The following is a 19,995-nucleotide window of genomic DNA, read 5'->3' as shown; positions in this document are numbered from 1 at the left end:
TTCCACTAACAGCATGTTTAAGCAATAGCGTACACTGAGTATGGTTGTCCTAATAATTCTTATGGGTTTCCTGATCTCAGGGACACTTCTCCACTGTGGCATCTCTTTAATGAAGGCCCCAGGAGCTCGAACCTCTACCCAAGAAAGGATTTATAAGACCAAGCCGAGGAGTGATTGCGAACAGTCCCAGCATTGTTCAGTCCCACTGGGCCACTTCAAGGGCAATAAAGATGGCAGCCTGCTGACAGTGAACATCTTTTTAAGAGGATCACTGTCTTTTCCCCTTGCAGCTGAGGGTTGTTTTAGGGGCATATGAGTGAGAAAATAAAATATGTGTATTAAACTGTAGTCAAGCAATGTCATAGCATGTTAGTGTCTCACAGATTGACACTACATTGTATATAAATTTTTGCTTAAGCATGTCTTTGTGCAACTTTAACAGGGTTACATCACCCTACATTATATTGTTAGTTATTCTCTTTTTCTGATGAATAAAACACCCACTGAACTCTTTGCGTGGGTTGGTCGTCCGCGCCATCATCATAATGAACTTGAAAGGGTGGTGTTTATTCTAAACCTTAAACCAGGGGTGCTCACACTTTTTCCGCATGTGAGCTACTTATAAAATGACCAAGTCAAAATGATCTACCCACTACAAAAATCCAAAACATATACTTATTTATAAATATATTGAGGATTCTTTATATCTACAATGTATATACATGCATAACCGCAATATCCAATATTTCACAACACAATTAACTATGTAAATTTTTTGTCATTACCTGAGTTTACTCTGATGACTTGCACTGAATTGAATCAGCCAGGGATGCATAGTCCGGACAGTAGCTGCTGACGGCCAGGTTTAAGAGAAAAAACCGAGAGCTAAAAATTGGAGTTAACTCGCTGACTAGCTTGTCAGTTTTACTACACTTCGCGCCGCTGTTTGCGCATGCGCAGCGACCTAAGCGTCAGAAAAAATCTGATGTCATCTGACTGGCTTCCCTGTATCAATCAAGTGACGGGATGGATGATAGGCTGGCATCTATTTTTTTAATGCCATGCGATCTACCAATACTACCTTTGCGATCGACTGGTCGATCGCGATCGACGTATTGAGCACCCCTGCCTTAAACGAATCCATTCATTTAGAGCCCTAATCTATTCAACCACATTGTTAAGAATAAGAAAAGGTGACTAATATTCTGAACAATCATGCTGTGCCCATCAATTTGGAATGGCAGGCTGGTCTATTTTATAATGGTCAACTCTGGGTTGCCAAGGAAAAGAGGCCAGTCAAATCATCATATTCACTGCCATAGCTGTTGTCACAGTGTGGCACCATAGTTAACAGCCACTCTTTTGCTTCCTTACACCCTTCATTAGCAGAATTTTAAATTCAGTGATTGTTTCTTGCTGAATTATACCTTGTGACTCACAGCTTTGCCTACAAAATGTTTATGCTTATCAAAAACCAGACACTGCATCATGGTCACTGCCGCGTCTTTTTTTTGCTTGTTTCCATTAAACACTGGCTTGTGTGTCTGTGTTTGTTTTGCTTCCTCTCGTTGGGTTTATTTTTCTCACTTTTTCGATTGTCACCTCTGCCCTCATTAATATCACCTCTAGTGTGCTCCTCTTGTGTAGTTACTCTGTGTGTTGCCTTGTCAGTTGTCAGTTTGTCTTTTCGGCTGTTTATCTTTCCTGTAATTCCCCGCATAACCTCCTCTTGCTTTTGTTAGTTTTGGATTTTTTTTCTGTAGATTTTTCTTTGTTGGCTTTTATTCAGACTTATCTGTTCTTTCCTGAATCACCAACCACCTTTTTTGTTTGTGTGTGTGTGTGTGTGTGTGTGAGCGTGTGTGTGTGTGTGTGTGTGTGCGTGTACGTGTATCCTTTTATTTGGTTGTCCATTTGAAAAAAAGACTATATACTGATCAGGCATAACAGTATGACCACTGACAGGTGAAGCAAATGACACTGATTATCTTTTCATTATAGCACCTGTTAGTGAGTGAGACATATTAGGGAGCAAGTGAACATTCTGTCCTCAAAGTTGATTTGTTAGAAGCAAGAAAAATGGGCTAGCTTAAAGATTTCACCGAGTTTCACAAGAGCTAAATTGTGATGGTTTGATGACTGTGTCGGAGCATTTCCCAAAGTGCAGCTCTCTGTAGGCATTACTATCCATCAAAAGTGGTCCTAGGAAGGAACACTGGTGAACCCGTGACAGGTTCTTGGGCAGCCAAGGGTCATTTATGCGCGTAGGGAGAAATGGCTGGTCTGATCCAACAGACGAGTTATTGTAGCTCAAATAGCAGAAAAAGTTCATGCGCGTTCTGATAGAAAGCTGTCAGAATGCACAGTGCAGTTTGTTGCGTTTGGGGCTGTATACCTGCAGACAGGGTGCCTATGCTGACTCGTGTTCACCAATGGTTGCCATGTGTGCATCAGAACTGGCCCACGGAGCTATTGAAGCAGGTGGCCTGGTCTGATGAATCATGTTTTCTTTTCTATCATGTGGATGGCCTGGTGTCACTTACCTGAGGAACAGCTGGCAACAGGATGCATTATGGGAGGAATGTAAGCTGGCGGGCAGTGTGATGCTTCGGGTAATGTTCTGCTGGGAAACCTTGGGTTCTCCCATACATGTGGATGTTGTTTTGACACGCTGCAGACCCTTTCATCAAAACAGTACTCACTGATGGCTGTCCCCTCTTTGTGCTCTGCCGCAAAGTAAGAGGAATGGTTCAAGAATGGTTTGAATTCTCCAACAATGACTTTGAGATGTTGACTTGACCTCCAAATTCTCTAGATCTGGACAAAAAAGTCCAATCCATGGAATCCCTATCTTGAAATTTAAAGGATAACGTATTAATATCTTGGTGCAAGGTACCACAGTACATCTTAAGGGGTCTAGTGTAGTCCATGCCTCAATAACTGTTTGGGCAGCAAAACCAAAGAAATGGGCACTTACATAGCATTAGGTAGGTGGTGATAAGGTTATCCCTAGTTGTTAATATGTTTTCAACGTTTTAATGATTTGATCATGAGAGTTTATACTGTGAATCACCCATATTTTTTTCATGAAAAAAGCCATATTTCACGAATCCTGTTCTAAAAGCTAAGATTTAATTGAAATGTTCAGCTCAAAATGAGTCACTTTACTCATGTCAAAAAGTCCCTCTCCTAACATGACTTCATACTCACTGTGTTTTTCTTGTGTTGAACTGAGATTAAATCTGAGGACGAGCAATATATTCTGAGCAATTTAAAGTAGTGTCACTGTGCTGTGCAGCAAGAATGAATCACCAGTAAATTAATGGCTGTAGAGGAAAATAAAGACCCAGTCTCATGCAATTTGGGGGAAAATACATGGAAATGAGAGAGCTTTATCTACAAGAAGTGGTGTGAGTCATCCCCATAGAAATGCCATTGAGTACGGTTTTATTCAGTGTGTCTACTTTCTTTTTTCCAGTGTCAGCACGGGTCTGCATAGCCTTGTGCTTTTAGTTGAGCTCTACTGAATTCAGAGAAGAATTCCATGCTCTTTTTAATCATGCTGCTGAGAAAGAAAAGTGATGTTTTGAGTCTTGAGTTTGGATCCATTGAGTTCTGATACAAATCCTTAGCTATACTTTTAGATTATGCACTTTCAAAGAGGCTATTCGTGCAAGATGTCAGGGATAAATAAATACTGTTCTTTAATACTGCTCTCACATGCGTCCATGAATTATGCAGCTAGAGCAAACAGCTGGGTGACTACAGCTGTTATGGAGACAGCCTATTTATTTAAGTAATGTAAGATATACTAAGCAAACATACAGAGAAGCTTAATGAAACCTAGTATAATATACAGTGCACATCATCACCAGGTTATTTAAATGTATAGTAGTACTATTACATCACCATGGTGCTGGTGCCTGTTGTCTATTTATTTAAAGTAACTCGTGTATGTTCAGAATATACACGAGTCACTTTCTTTCTTTCTGCAAAAGCCATTGCAATATAGCTGATTTATTTCTTCCCTGAGATTGCCAGTGAAGGCATGTTGAGTGTAAATCTTCTTACCAAACAGCCGTTGACTGACAGGAACATCCACTACAGTCTTTCGCTCTGTAGAATATGGAAAGTACACATTACCATATCATAAGATTATACTAAGCCATTTACAGGCTTGCAGCTTTAGGGACAGCTTCTTAAAGAACAGCAAAAATCAGCGTAAAGATCATGCAGTGGAGCTTTGAGATATGCTAAATATTAACTTTGTTGTTGAGCTCCAAAGAAGCAGGCAACGTTTGAGACCACCGTGAACCATACTTCCATTTAATCATCTGCTAACCTAAAGCTGAGAGCTGTGTGGCGTTGCAAAACTGGAACAAAACGTTGTCAAGCACCACTTTTACCAGACGCTATTATAAGCAGTAATTTTTTCAAAACTATTCCCACAGTTGTTGCAATTTCCATCCTCTAGCTTAAAATGACACCATTATTTATTGATGTGGTGTTTCCCAAGCTGATATGGAACCCCTCTCAATAATTAATCTAATGCAAGGCCTGGCCATGCTGAGAGAGCGGCGTGCTGCTGCTGTTGATGCTCCCACTAAAGGAGCACAGTGATCATTTGGCCCCAGTCTGGGTTATTTCCATCTCCCCGTTTATCACTTTTATTGTAGCTGTGATGAAACACGGCGCGTGCCTTCATAAAGCACTTACGGGCCTCTGCTTGTTTAATACATTCCTCTCCCTGTGGCAGGTCTGCACTAATCTAATTTACCCAGAAGTCACTGTGGCTAATATCACAGTGCACACATGCCCATGCTACTACACTTATCACAACGCATCTCATAAGAACCCCGATACATACATGAACATGTATATATGTAAAATGCTACGATTCTTATTACTCATAAGTTTACTGCTATTGCCACAAATAATTCATTCAGCTTTCCCAGATTTATATGAGTTTGAGCTGAGCCTAAAACGGGTTAGTGTACTTTAGCCAAACTTAATCCCACTCCTCCAGGACTCACCATGGAAGAATTAGGATGTGCAGTTTTTGAGGTCAGCTGCTTGTATTTGAAATCTCATTGTTTCAGATGTTAGCCAGCATTCATGAGCCTTGTGAAGGTTAAAACGCTTGCATGTGGTCAGATTTAGTCATGCACTTCATTTAACCTCATTCACTGAAGTATAGGCTAAATTTTATTTCAGTTATTAAAACTATCAAACCCATTTGTGTAATGACACTGTGATGAAACCAGTAAGAACTAGTTTATCATCACTATAAAATAAAAATTGTAACCATGACATTCGCAGACAAAACATAGCAAAGATCAAATGGCTCAGCGCTGTGGTCTTTCTACCCTATGTTCCTGCTGTACATCTTCAACTATACATCCTGAAAGATGCTGTCATAAGCTTTAGTAAGTGCACAAAGACTGGATTAGCAAATTCCCATAACTGCTTGAGTGTCTTCCCAAGAGCAAAGAGCTAATCCATCGTTCCTCAAAGGCACTGAATGTGAGTCTTGAATCTGAAGCCAGTCTGTCTCGATCCAACTAAAGCTTTCTCTGGGAGGACTGATAAATGGAGCATACTCAGTGGACTTCTTTCTAAAAAGCGGGAAAGGCAATTTTCACCTGTAAGAACAGTGTGCATAGTCTTCTCCTCAATTTTTGAGTTATATAAGAGGCAAAAGAAAATCCTTTTTCGGATCCTCATCTTTTCTAGAACTCAAAAGTTGATTTCTGTGACCATAAAAACTGGTTTTGGTCTACAGATCTCTGTCTGCTTTTTTGTGATTTATCACAAGTCTTGAATGTTCCCCTTGGCTCGCATAAAATCCATATTCATGAGATGGTTGTTAAGATTATTTGATCTCTTACATTAAATTATACCTGAGGTTGCAGGCACTCTCAAATACACCTGAGCAAGCACACATGCAAGTGTTGGGGAACAGAACCTCTAGGCCATTCATTTATTCTGATCAGGGAAGACCAGTGAAATCAAATGCCAAAGCTTAATGATTTTTTCAGTGAATTTAATGTAAGCTGACAGGATAATATTAGCCCGAGCTACTTTATCGGTACAAGAATACACACATAATTAATTAATTAAATAATTAATAATATATACTCATATATGTACTCATTTTAACTGATCATACACTGTACATCACAGTATAAAGAAAACATAGTTAAGGCCTAAACCTTTAGAAAGTAGAGTTATTCTAGGAAAGTGGTTTTAATGAATATGTGTGATTAGTTTTTATGCTTTTTTTGTCTGTAAATTTGCTATAAAGCAAATTTAATTCTAACAGTCTAACCCCAGGGTTCTCAATGTGCGACCTGTGGGCTAGTGTTAAACTTTACTCATGTACTTAATAAGAAAAGAGTGGACTATTAATCTATAGTTTTTATCAATATCATACCATTATATAGGAACAGAGCAAAAGAAAGGGGGATTCTCTTCAATTCAATATCTAACAGACTGAACCTTTAAATGCTGAAATACACAGCTGCTGTAAAGAAATATAACAAAAAAAACACTACAGTTACAACAATTACCACAAAAATCATCACCCTCTGAGCAGATATATGACAAACACTACAATAAAAGCAAAGTCGGTGAAGCAGTCAGTTATATGATGGCTCCCTTAATTGACACTCAAAACGTTGAGAACTCCTGATCTCAACCCAAAATATACTTGCATGAGAGACATCAACTGGACAATAATAGAAAAGATATTTCAGAGTGGCTGCTGACAGAGGATGTGGTAAAATTACCGGAGCATTTTACTTCAGCCACATTTCGATACTTGACTTGCACAAATGGTAAATGGCCTGTATTTGTATAGCGCTTTACTAGTCCCCAAGGACCCCAAAGCGCTTTACACAACCAGTCATCCACCCATTCACACACACATTCACACACTGGTGATGGCAAGCTACATTGTAGCCACAGCCACCCTGGGGCGCACTGACAGAGGCGAGGCTGCTGGACACTGGCGCCACCGGGCCCTCTGACCACCACCAGTTGGCAACGGGTGAAGTGTCTTGCCCAAGGACACAACGACCGAGACTGTCCAAGCACGATTGCCCCACAAAGGCATGAAAGCAGTCTGGTTGCCATTTTAGCTACAGGAAATAAATGTATTCATGTCATTTCAGCCACTTAAGAAAAGTATGAAGTGTGTTAGCAACTGTACAGGGAGTGCAGAATTATTAGGCAAATTTTGTCCACATCATCCTCTTCATGGATGTTGTCTTACTCCAAGCTGTATAGGCTCGAAAGCCTACTACCAATTAAGCATATTAGGTGATGTGCATCTCTGTAATGAGAAGGGGTGTGGTCTAATGACATCAACACCCTATATCAGGTGTGCATAATTATTAGGCAACGTCCTTTCCTTTGGCAAAATGGGTCAAAAGAAGGACTTGACAGGCTCAGAAAAGTCAAAAAATAGTGAGATATCTTGCAGAGGGATGCAGCAGTCTCAAAATTGCAAAGCTTCTGAAGCGTGATCATCGAACAATCAAGCGTTTCATTCAAAATAGTCAACAGGGTCGCAAGAAGCGTATGGAAAAACCAAGGCGCAAAATAACTGCCCATGAACTGAGAAAAGTAAAGCGTGCAGCTGCCAAGATGCCACTTGCCACCAGTTTGGCCATATTTCAGAGCTGCAACATCACTGGAATGTCCAAAAGCACAAGGTGTGCAATACTCAGAGACATGGCCAAGGTAAGAAAGGCTGAAAGACGACCACCACTGAACAAGACACACAAGCTGAAACGTCAAGACTGGGCCAAGAAATATCTCAAGACTGGTTTTTCTAAGGTTTTATGGACTGATGAAATGGGAGTGACTCTTGATGGGCCAGATGGATGGGCCCGTGGCTGGATTGGTAATGGGCAGAGAGCTCCAGTCCGACTCAGACGCCAGCAAGGTGGAGGTGGAGTACTGGTTTGGGCTGGTATCATCAAAGATGAGCTTGTGGGGCCTTTTCGGGTTGAGGATGGAGTCAAGCTCAACTCCCAGTCCTACTGCCAGTTTCTGGAAGACACCTTCTTCAAGCAGTGGTACAGGAAGAAGTCTGCATCCTTCAAGAAAAACATGATTTTCATGCAGGACAATGCTCCATCACACCCATCCAAGTACTCCACAGCGTGGCTGGCAAGAAAGGGTATAAAAGAAGAAAAACTAATGACATGGCCTCCTTGTTCACCTGATCTGAACCCCATTGAGAATCTGTGGTCCATCATCAAATGTGAGATTTACAAGGAGGGAAAACAGTACACCTCTCTGAACAGTGTCTGGGAGGCTGTGGTTGCTGCTGCACGCAATGTTGATGGTGAACAGATCAAAACACTGACAGAATCCATGGATGGCAGGCTTTTGAGTGTCCTTGCAAAGAAAGGTGGCTATATTGGTCGCTGATTTGTTTTTGTTTTGTTTTTGAGTGTCAGAAATGTATATTTGTGAATGTGGAGATGTTATATTGGTGTCACTGGTAAAACAAAATAATTGAAATGGGTATATATTTGTTTTTTGTTAAGTTGCCTAATAATTATGCACAGTAATAGTCACCTGCACACACAGATATCCCCCTAAAATAGCTAAAACTAAAAACAAACTAAAAACTACTTCCAAAAACATTCAGCTTTGATATTAATGAGTTTTTTGGGTTCATTGAGAACATGGTTGTTGTTCAATAATAAAATTATTCCTCAAAAATACAACTTGCCTAATAATTCTGCACTCCCTGTATGTCAATGAAAGAGGGTTAGATTTAACTAATTAATATGTCTAATTCTCTGCAGTTCAATGGGATGATATGGCAGCAATGATATTTACTCTGTGTGATGTGTAATGTTATGTGGCATTACCAATTAAGAGAACTTAATAACTCTGTTTTTAAAGCCCAATTACTATAAACTTCATGAGTGTTAAATCTTGAAAAAGAGGATGCATAACAGACTTCGTTACCAAGGCCTTTTTTCAGTCCTTATGTTGAATATAAAACAAAAGACAATCTCACTACAAAGCCTCTTGTACAAGGTCTTAAATGTGTGTCTGTTTATCTTAATAGCAGGTTATTATATTTCAAAGTTTCATGATGTTTTGACTATAAAAGGGTTTTAATCCAAATATAGCACAGATCCAATTATTTCCTCCACAGCAGTAAAACCAAAGGAGAGAAAGCAGTGAGAGAAGCAATTCCCACAATGAAATCACATGACCACAAACCACATAACAGAGCTGCAGTTTATCTACTCAAAAACAATAAAACTGTGCTTTAACTAGAAACATATAGCATTTCCTCCCTGTAGCCAACAGTGTATTGCTGCTTAACTCTGAGTTTAAGGATGTTGAAGAACACTTAACTTCAGATCGATAATGTTTCAGTCTTTGTCTCCCAGTGGAGCAAGTGAAACCTTACTGAAGTTCAGTGAATCTTATTAGTATGGAACACAACACCATCCATACATTACAAGTGTTTGGTCAGCTGCCTATGGGCAGTTTTATTCTGGTGCTTTATCCTACATAGTTTAGTCAAAGCAAATAATGAGCACAGGACAAAGTTACAGTGTGCTTTGATTTCAGTAATACAAACTGCATCACAGTGCAGAGTCAGGTAAATTACTAGGGACAACAGGATTATATCATAATGCACAACAGGAAAATCAAGGTCAGAAGTTCTTTACTTAGTCAAACCACTTAAAATGTGCTGTAAGAGACACTGAAACCATTGTAGAACATGTATGTGTTTACCTCTGCTGCAGCTATAAAAAGCACGTCTGCTTGCTTACCCAAGTGAGGAAATATTTTCTCGGAAGACTAGTAATCTTGATGAATGGCTTTTGCAATTATCTTTCATTCCTCTTCATTTATATTCTAAAGTGTTGGACAGAGACAAATCATCCTGCTTCTTCTTTTGTTGTTTCATAACTTGTATGGATATTGACCATCAGTTACTCACTGACACACACAGGGAAACACAGGCAGACACACACACACACTAAGATATGGCATATACTAACACTCGAGTGCACATATTAGCATAGCATAGTGATTAAGTGGGATTGCATAGTTTACACTACAGAGCTAAGCAGATGGAGCGAGTGGGAGGTACAGGCTCTGAAAATGCTGTGGATTTAGAGGTTTCACAGGTGTATCACCATCCATTATAACAGTGAATGTGCGTGTGTGTGCGTGTGTGTGCGTGTGTGCGTGTGTGTGCGTGTTTGTGCATGTGTGTGTGAGAGAGAGAGAGAGAGAGAGAGAGAGAGAGGGCAAGAGGGATGCGCCTTTCTATTTTTGCTCCTGGGCTGGTCAGCAGGCTTGTCCTGGTGAGTCTGGGTGTCTGTCATGACAATGACATACAGACACACTGACAGAGGAGATGGAGGGTCAGCCTGGTGCATCCTGGGAAAGGTCTAGTAAGTGCACATCTTGACACAACTAAACATGATTCATGTTAGGTTGTGCTTTGGTGTTTGCTAAAGAATGGATCAAATACTTCATTAAAAACACGTATTAATTGCATGCTTCTAAGTTATTTCTTGCGGCAGATTTTTCATTATAGATTCATTTCGTAAAGACTGTTCTGAATTAACTGACAAATTAATTGTAATTTTGTCTTCGCCACAGTGGATTTTAAATCAGACAATTCAAGGGCTTTACAAAAGCATTGCATCAAGTGTTTAGGAATCGCAATAATTCTAATACATAATCACCCATTTTCAAATAAACTAGCATATGTTTACATGTAAGGAATGTTTTTAATACTTGATGGAAATCCTTTGCAGTCGTTGACTGGCTGTCTAGTGTCCATGGACACCAAATGTTGTTTTCTCCTTTGAAGTGGTGCCTTCAGTAACTGAATAGCATGCTTTCCTTTTGTTGAAATCAAGGGACTGACTTGCCCGTTGAAGAACATCCCATTTGTTTCCCTTGAACAAGTCTCGGGTTGCTTTTACAGTGTGCTTTGCACCATTATACATTTCCACTGTGAAGAGCTGGTTCTTTCTTCTCCGTCCTTCCTCTTCCTATCATGTTAATACAAGTTCATCTTGGTTTCATTTGTAAAAAGAACCTGTGGCGGTTTTGTTAGATGCTTTCTGGTAATGTGGCGTTCCGGTTCATGATTGTAACCAGTGGTTTGCACCTTGTCATAAACCCTCTGTATTCACATTCATAAAGACTTGGCTGTAAACTTTAACAACGATACATCTACGAAGATATTCTTGACTTGGCTAAATATTACGAAGTTATTTTTGTTAACCAATGAAACAATTTTGTAATCATCCAATTTAGATGTCTACTGCGGACTTTAAAGATTTTTAGTGTTGCTGGGCGGTCAGTGCATGCTCTCTTTTTAAGAACATACTAGATTACTGATATGTCCATTCCCAATGACCTAATGATAGCTGATAATAGCTCTATCGTGATTAGCACGCTAAGGAGCCACAAATTCAGACTTTGGAGGAATATAAGATGTAACAAAAATAAGCTGTTTAATTAAGATGATTTAAATAACACCATGAGAGGAAAAGTGCACGTGTGCACACACACACAAAAACAAACAAACTTCTACAACAGCCATACAAGGGAACAAGGGAATTTGCTGAGACAGAGACTGTTGGAACAGTCCTATTTAAACACATGAGAGTAATTAGAAGAAGTGGACACAACAGGGTAACAAGACTCAGACAATAACAATCAAAGACAATGACACATGAGGAAGTAAAGCTAAACATAAGACACTAGAGACAAGTAACAATACTAGATAGGAAGAAACTGACAAATACAGACGCCAGACACACATATGCACAGTCATTTAACATTCAGGGAAACTAGAAAAAAATGAACCAAAACACAAGCAATCTGGTAATGCATGTGAAAAGCTAATAGAAGCTAGGTTTCAATTAAACAATAACTAAAAATAATAATCCTAACAAAAATCCTCAACTAAGGGCTAAACCTGAAAAACATAAGTAAAAAGCTTAAAATAATAGACCTAAAGGCCATAATGGCCTCCTTACCTTGTATCAACATCTCTTTGGACCTCATATTGAGAGTTCTAGTGAACATCTACCGAATGTATGCTCAACCGTTAGAATCATCTCAAGATTTCTTTATCTGCTTAATTTGTCAAGAAATAAGGAGAGAACAGGCCACACTGGTCATTTAGCATTCAGCATGTGATGTAGCTTCACTGGCACAAAGAAGAGAATGATGTTGTCAGCAAGGCTTCATGTTCAGACAGAAACCAAGGCAGATTTGTTAAAGTGGAACACCACACGAAACAGAGTAAATAAAATAATAAAATTGTTCAAAAATCTGATCTGATACTGAGTGATATGAAAGTGTGGACAGGATTCATCATAGATTCACACATTGTCCGACATGATATGTCTCAGCAGGCCTGAGCATAGATTGTGGTTCACACATGAACCAGTCCTTCAGTGCAGTTATTCTCCTATCCCCTATTGATTGTGGTGTTGGATAGAGACATATTAATCAGAGTCATCTGGCCTTCTTTGTTCTCCGTCGTCTCCCTGCGTTCTTGTCCTCTCTCTTAATTTGATCTCACTTTCTGTTTGGTTTTGCCTTTCCCTTCTCTTTCTCCCGTTCTCACATATCTGCCTATGACTTTCTCTGACTCTGCAGTTTTGTGACACTTATGTGAACACTGTGTCTTCTGAAGGGCAGAGTCAGATATTTTATAGTGTCCTTTACAACAAAGACAAAATATATCCTATATGTACAGTACAGTGTACAAGGGGCAAAAAAAATTCCCTTGCTGTACATCCAATCCATGGTGATACGCCTCAAAGGAGACATTTTAAGACATACTGCAATAAATCTCCATTATTATATAGTGAGGATATCAAGGGAGAGGTATAACAGTGAGTGTCTGCAAACAGAGAACACGGTGGAGACTCTGTCAAAGCCTGCATTTCTTGTCAACGTTGTCAAAATTGATTCAATTATAAATGCAGAAAAGTACCATCAGACTTTGATCCTACTGTTAACTGGAAAGTGTTTCAATGGCAAAGAGTTTGATTTTTAAGGATATCAGTGTTTCCAAATACACTGCCAATGCAGTAAAAGCATAACTGGTAGGGAAGCGAATTGATAAGAATTTAGAAATTCCGATCCCATTATCGATATCACTTATCGATTCTCATTGGGTTCTTATTGGCTGCACTTTGAGAGTCACTACCATCGCTAAGCAGCATATCAAAGACATTACATTTGTGCAAATTAATTGCATGCTGTTTGGTCAAATGTTTGTGCATGTTGGAGGTATTTTGCCTGTTGGGGTAATTACTAAAAAAGTAATGTATTACATATATTACACAGAACACTTTCCTAAAAGTAATGCAGAACATTACTTAACTACTCGCAGGAGAAATTAATTTGTTACACTACTCATTACATCTGTTGTTACATGAAACACGTTGTCTACATATGCTACAGTCCCACACACCAACACAAATCCCTATTCTAATGAAGGCACATATATAATCTTTCTCCTACTATTTAAGTATGAATACAAAGCAAAGATAAAAACCAGTATAAAGAAACATGGAAACATTGTTACCTGTTGAAGTTCAGGGTCTGGTTGCTGGGCGTGGGTCTGCATTCACTCAGTTTTAACACAGTCTGGGTTCTGGGCTAGCTTAGGGTTAGCATGCTGTATATGCTAGTACTTGCAAAGAGCCAAAGTTGTGTTGGAAGTATAATGCAGTTAGGGTTGCCAACCGTCCCTTAAAATACGGAATCGTCCTGTATTTCGAAACAAAAGTACACGTCCCGTATTGAGCTAATAAGGGACGCACTTTGTCCCGTAATACAGTGAGAATCAAAAGTAGTCTATAAATGTTAATGGAATTAACGCTTTGTTTGAAAACATAATTCCCAGCCCCTCTCCTGCTTTGTGACCAATGAGCTGACAGCACACTTATGACAATTTGAGTATGACAATTCAGATTACCGCTCATCTCATTGGTCGAGGAAAGGTCGCTTGCGGAGAAAATACCGGAAGACAACAGATGACCACAACAACAAGCATGGCCAACAGGGAACCAAACGCCGACACTGCGGTGCAAGTCTCGGACGACAGTACACCTAAAGCTGGGCAGACACTGTGCGATTTTTTCAGTCACGTTATTCAGCTCCTGCTCAAACTGCACGATTGACTCGCAGAGGTTAGAAGTTCATAGGTCACGATGCAGGGTCTCACACTATACCGCCCGATGCGACCTGAGTGCTCACACTGTGCCTCCATAAAATGAAGGTTATAACAGAAAATCTGTCGCTCTCCCTCTCTGTCTTTCACTCACACAGACACACCACCACCATCAACTTTGCTAAACTGATAATGAAAAACATTTATCAGGCAGCTGTGATTGAGCAGCAGTGTAAATCCAACTATTTTCACAGTTGTTGTGGTCGTGATAATTTTGTGATGCCACATAGAAAAGGCTCGGATGAGCTTTCCAAAGTTCTACAAGTTGTGCCTCCATCGCTTGTGGATAGTGCACACGCTGCACAGCCGTGCTGCTCCATCTTTTTCACCGACGTTTACAGTGGGGCAGAAAAGTATTTAGTCAGCCACCGATTGTGCAAGTCCCCCCACTTAAAATGATGACAGAGGTCAGTAATTTGCACCAGAGGTACACTTCAACTGTGAGAGACAGAATGTGAAAAAAAAATCCATGAATCCACATGGTAGGATTTGTAAAGAATTTATTCGTAAATTAGGGTGGAAAATAAGTATTTGGTCACCTCAAACAAGGAAAATCTCTGGCTCTCACAGACCTGTAACGTCTTCTGTAAGAAGCTTTTCTGTCCCCCACTCGTTACCTGTATGAATGGCACCTGTTTGAACTCATCATCTGTATAAAAGACACCTGTCCACAGCCTCAAACAGTCAGACTCCAAACTCCGCCATGGCCAAGACCAAAGAGCTTTCGAAGGACACCAGGAAAAGTATTGTAGACCTGCACCAGACTGGGAAGAGTGAATCTACAATAGGCAAGCAGCTTGGTGTGAAAAAATCAACTGTGGGAGCAATCATCAGAAAATGGAAGACATACAAGACCACTGATAATCTCCCTCGATCTGGGGCTCCACGCAAGATCTCATCCCGTGGGGTCAAAATGATCATGAGAACGGTGAGCAAAGATCCCAGGACCACACGGGGGGACCTGGTGAATGACCTGCAGAGAGCTGGGACCAAAGTAACAAAGGTCACCATCAGTAACACACTACAACGGCAGGGAATCAAATCCCGCAGTGCCAGACGTGTTCCGCTGCTGAAGCCAGTGCATGTCCAGGCCCGTCTGAAGTTTGCCAGAGAGCACATGGATGATACAGCAGAGGATTGGGAGAATGTCATGTGGTCAGATGAAACCAAAGTAGAACTTTTTGGTATAAACTCAACTCGTCGTGTTTGGAGGAAGAAGAATACTGAGTTGCATCCCAAGAACACCATACCTACTGTGAAGCATGGGGGTGGAAACATCATGCTATGGGGCTGTTTTTCTGCCAAGGGGACAGGACGACTGATCCGTGTTAAGGACAGAATGAATGGGGCCATGTATCGTGAGATTTTGAGCCAAAACCTCCTTCCATCAGTGAGAACTTTGAAGATGAAACGAGGCTGGGTCTTGCAACATGACAATGATCCAAAACACACCGCCCGGGCAACAAAGGAGTGGCTCCGTAAGAAGCATTTGAAAGTCCTGGAGTGGCCTAGCCAGTCTCCAGACCTCAACCCCATAGAAAATCTGTGGCGGGAGTTGAAAGTCCGTGTTGCTCGGCGACAGCCCCAAAACATCACTGCTCTCGAGAAGATCTGCATGGAGGAATGGGCCAAAATACCAGCTACTGTGTGTGCAAACCTGGTAAAGACCTATAGTAAACGTTTGACCTCTGTTATTGCCAACAAAGGTTATGTTACAAAGTATTGAGTTGTATTTTTGTTATTGACCAAATACTTATTTTCCACCCTGATTTACGAATAAATTCTTTACAAATCCTACCATGTGGATTCATGGATTTTTTTTTTCACATTCTGTCTCTCACAGTTGAAGTGTACCTCTGGTGCAAATTACTGACCTCTGTCATCATTTTAAGTGGGGGAACTTGCACAATCGGTGGCTGACTAAATACTTTTTTGCCCCACTGTACGTGTTTGCGCGTGAGCAGTGTGAGCGGCTGTGGTGAGACCCTCACGAGCGATTGATGATCGGGAGCTGGTCGTGAGGTGTTAATCACTTCTCGTTACCCCACGTATATTACACGACGCACGATGAAGGCCAAAATCGGTCTGATCACCAAATCGGTCGCACTACTCAAAAATCGTCTCAAAATGGGCCAAAAATCGCACAGTGTAAGCCCAGCATTAGAGCAGCAATGTTTGTTCCCCTCAGAGAAAGGGAAGAATGGGAAAAGGAAAACACCTGGCTGGAAAAAGTTAATATGGGCATGTGCAGTGAATATCAGCGCTATGTGGCCAGAAGTGTGATAATATAACTTATTTTGTGTAATAAACAACTGCAAGGATAGATGATTACAACAAATTGATGACTAATACATAAAAGTAATACATAGATGAATAATGATGATGAGTTAAGATGCGTAATCATGGGAACAAGCGGGTTTACAAACAGGAGCAGCTGATTAGCATTAGAAAAGCTGAAATAATACCTGAAGCCAATTGTACTAAATGCACTAAATGTGCACTGTTACAAGAATGTTTTTCTTTCTATTATTTTCTATTATTTTAAGTTAAGCAGGACAGAGTTCTTTTAAAGAAAGATTTACTTATATTCCCAAAAGTTAAGCATGACAGGCTTCTGTTTAAGAAAGAGACCTGTTTTACTGTGTTAATGTTGTCATTTTGAGCTAAAAATAAATGGCTAAATGATCACTTGTTTCACATGTGTTCATATCACAAAGAATAGAATATGCATCTACTTAAATCAACTTCAAGTCAAATGGTTAAAAAAAAAAAATTTCACACACAAAAAAAGAGCTAGAAAATTCACCACACTGGGAAGGGTGAAGACAACTGGGTTGCCCGGCCCTGGCCACGAGGTGTCCCTTATTTATTTTTCAGAGAGTTGGCAACCCTAAATGCATTTGTGTCTGTTCTGGATGCAGTTTGCACTTTACCATTGTGCTCTCACCCTTTTGTGCAATAAAAATAAAAATAATGTTCATATCCACGTTGTAGATGTCACCACTATTTTTCTCCTCCAGCACACACACTGAAGTCAGCTGATTGTAGTACTTGTGCCGGAGCTGTGAATGGAATTGAAAGGCAAGCAGGCTAACAATTCCAAGGAATTGAACTGCTGGGAGCCGGACGTCTAAAAGTACTGGTTCTTGATTCCCACCCCTAATACCTGAATATAAAAATACACAATGGAACATTATCAGTCATAGACTGGCGTCCTAAGAGCTTGAATTTCAACATCATTGAATCACTGTGGGATCATCTTGACATAGAATGAAACAAAAGGCAGCAATAGCCAAAGAAGAGCTTTGAATGTCCTTCGAGACGTCCTGTAGACTACTTGAAGAAATTACAGCTTGCCTAAGAAAGTTCAGGCTGTGTTGAAGAATAAAGGTGGTCAGACTAAATGTTGACTTTCAAGCTTGTTAGAATTATACAAACTCTTTTTTTGCCACATATACTTAATTTCCATTTACAGTGCTATTGGACCACCCGTATAGTAAAAAAATAGTAAAAAATATATATATTTATTTAACATATTTTTAGGCAAACTGTAACAAACTAAATTCATGCTTTTATAACCAGATTTCAACCAGCACAGCAAACTTCACTGAGAAGTCAAAAATTAATCAAGCATAACGTTCAACCACTAAATTAATTTACCTCTTTGAAATGCAAGTAAATTAATGCAATTTTGGTGTTTTAAAAAACCCCGATTTACTGCTTTACTATTTGTTCTGCTTTTTTAAAACAGAAAATTTAAATATGAATGGATAATAACAATAATTTTAGCATTAAAAATATCATATTGATTGTGCATACTGATGTAACCATTACAGCAACATAAAAAAATATTTTGGTAATTACTAACACTGTGAGTTTAGAGCAGCTCTGATATAAACCTTACACTGGGTGGTGGTCTAATAAATGTTCACAATTCGTTTGCATTTTTCAGTGCATGACCACACCTATTGCTCCTAGCTGACTGAAGTCCATTCATTCAACATAGGAGAAGTGTATGTGAAATGCATGTGTATGTCACGAAAACCCCTTTTTAAATCAGTTAAGGTAACTGTTCCCTTTTCTTTCTCAACATCACTTTTGGTCTATACTACAAGCCCAAGAGGGGTGAAATATTGCAGTGTTGTCCATCACAGATGATTTTTGTTGGCACTGTTATAACACACCAAATTACTTCTCACGGTTCATTTTGCATTCAGTGGGAGCTATGCGTCTTAATGATGTAGTTAAATCTAAATAAAGACTTCACTAAAATAGATTTTCAATGAGTCACATTGGGTACATGCAGCTTTTTGTAAAGCCATATTTACTCTGAGTTAAACTGCTAGTTCCAAAAGTGAATAACGTTAACTGTCACATCTGATATATGTGTGTGTGTGTGTGTGTGTGTGTGTGTGTGTGTGTGTGTGTGTGTGTGTGTGTGTGTGTGTGTTACAGTATCCTGGGGCTCCCCCATATCACACCTGGCTCAGCGTGTCTACCATTCACTTAAGACTTATTTCTCCATGCAGTGACCTGACTTTGATTCATCCTCTGGCCCTTTGCTTCACTTCATCTCCCCGTCTATCTCTCCCCCTTTCCAGTCCATCTTCACTCTTTTGGTCAAGTACAGGCCCACAGAAACAAAAAGAAATCTAAAAAAAATTGTCATAAATTTAGATTTTTTGGCTGCATTGCATGACAAGGCCTATATCTTCTTTCCAGTCTGCAGTGAGCCTACTCACTGTCTTGCTGCTTTTTCGGGACTTTTTCTGCTGCAGTAATGTTTCAGAGCATTCACAGATGGCTGCTGCCTCCATATGAATATTTGATAGCCTTCATATATCTCCCTTGAGGGTAGTAAAATATTAAAACATTTTCTGGTGGCCGTTTTGACTTTTCAGAGGCTCAAAAAGAACAGAAAAAAAAAGATTGACTTCCTGATGAGACAGAAATAAATCAGCTCGATGTGGCACGATTATTATGTCTTTAAATGTCCTCTTCATTTTATAATGCATGATGCTGTTTGCTGCTCTGTCTGTAATGTGGAGTCTAGATTTTGATTCCACGTGTTTGTGTGCACAGTAAACAACATTGATCTGCTTGGGGTTCATTAACTGTGTCCCAGTATGCAACTACTGTGAGGGAGGATGGAGACTGTTCAGTCATGTCTTTCCCCTACCCTTCTGACTTTAATATCCCTCAGTAATGGGCACATTGGTTGAATCTTCTAATACTATCTCATGTCACGTCTCTTTCAGCGGGACGCCAAAGGACAGTACTTGTTTGACCTCATCTGCCACCATCTTAACCTGCTGGAGAAAGACTACTTTGGCATCAGATATGTTGACCCAGACAAGCAGAGAGTAAGTATGAATCTTCTTCACAACCAGGGGTGCACATAAGTGGTCGGCAGGTGCTCATGCGCTGTCAAAATAAAAGACGCGCACCAGATAAGAAGTTGCAACGCGCGTTTGTGTACAGAAGATTTTCTGGAGGAGGACAGACATTTGTTTAGAACTCTTAAAGATGTCGAAGAAGCAAGCTCCTTTAAGCAATTGCTTTGATGCTCCTCCGCCTTCAAAGAAATGTCAGAAGGAGCCCGAACCGCAAAAGAAGCGCGTATTCTTCGAAAAGTGTTTGCAGGAGGTGAGCTGGCTTCAAACAAATGATGAACGCACAGAGATGTGGTGCGGAATGTGCCGTGAAAATCGTATGTACGCAAACGCGCGTTGCAA

The 19,995-nt window shown here is 40.1% G+C and overlaps 1 protein-coding gene across 3 annotated transcripts in view; it reads left to right on the top strand.

Moving 5' to 3' along the window:
- frmd5b (FERM domain containing 5b) overlaps positions 1–19,995 on the top strand; it is an 81,846-nt gene that overhangs the window by 41,900 nt on the left and 19,951 nt on the right. For all 3 annotated transcript variants that reach the window (XR_014918908.1, XR_014918909.1, XM_085451436.1), the window contains exon 2: positions 19,519–19,623. Coding sequence is in view for 1 of the 3 variants with exons in the window: in XM_085451436.1 (XP_085307562.1) it covers positions 19,519–19,623 (105 nt within the window). In the remaining 2 variants the exon portion in view is untranslated. The remainder of the gene's footprint in view (positions 1–19,518; positions 19,624–19,995) is intronic.

Source organism: Copadichromis virginalis, linkage group LG1 (genome assembly GCF_057382275.1).
Source record: "Copadichromis virginalis isolate Kocher_CV1m ecotype Utaka linkage group LG1, C_Virginalis_male_GT1.1, whole genome shotgun sequence".
Classification (NCBI taxonomy): domain Eukaryota; kingdom Metazoa; phylum Chordata; class Actinopteri; order Cichliformes; family Cichlidae; genus Copadichromis; species Copadichromis virginalis.
The sequence above is the reverse complement of the archived record's forward strand: the minus strand, read 5'-3'. Positions and strand labels throughout refer to the sequence as shown.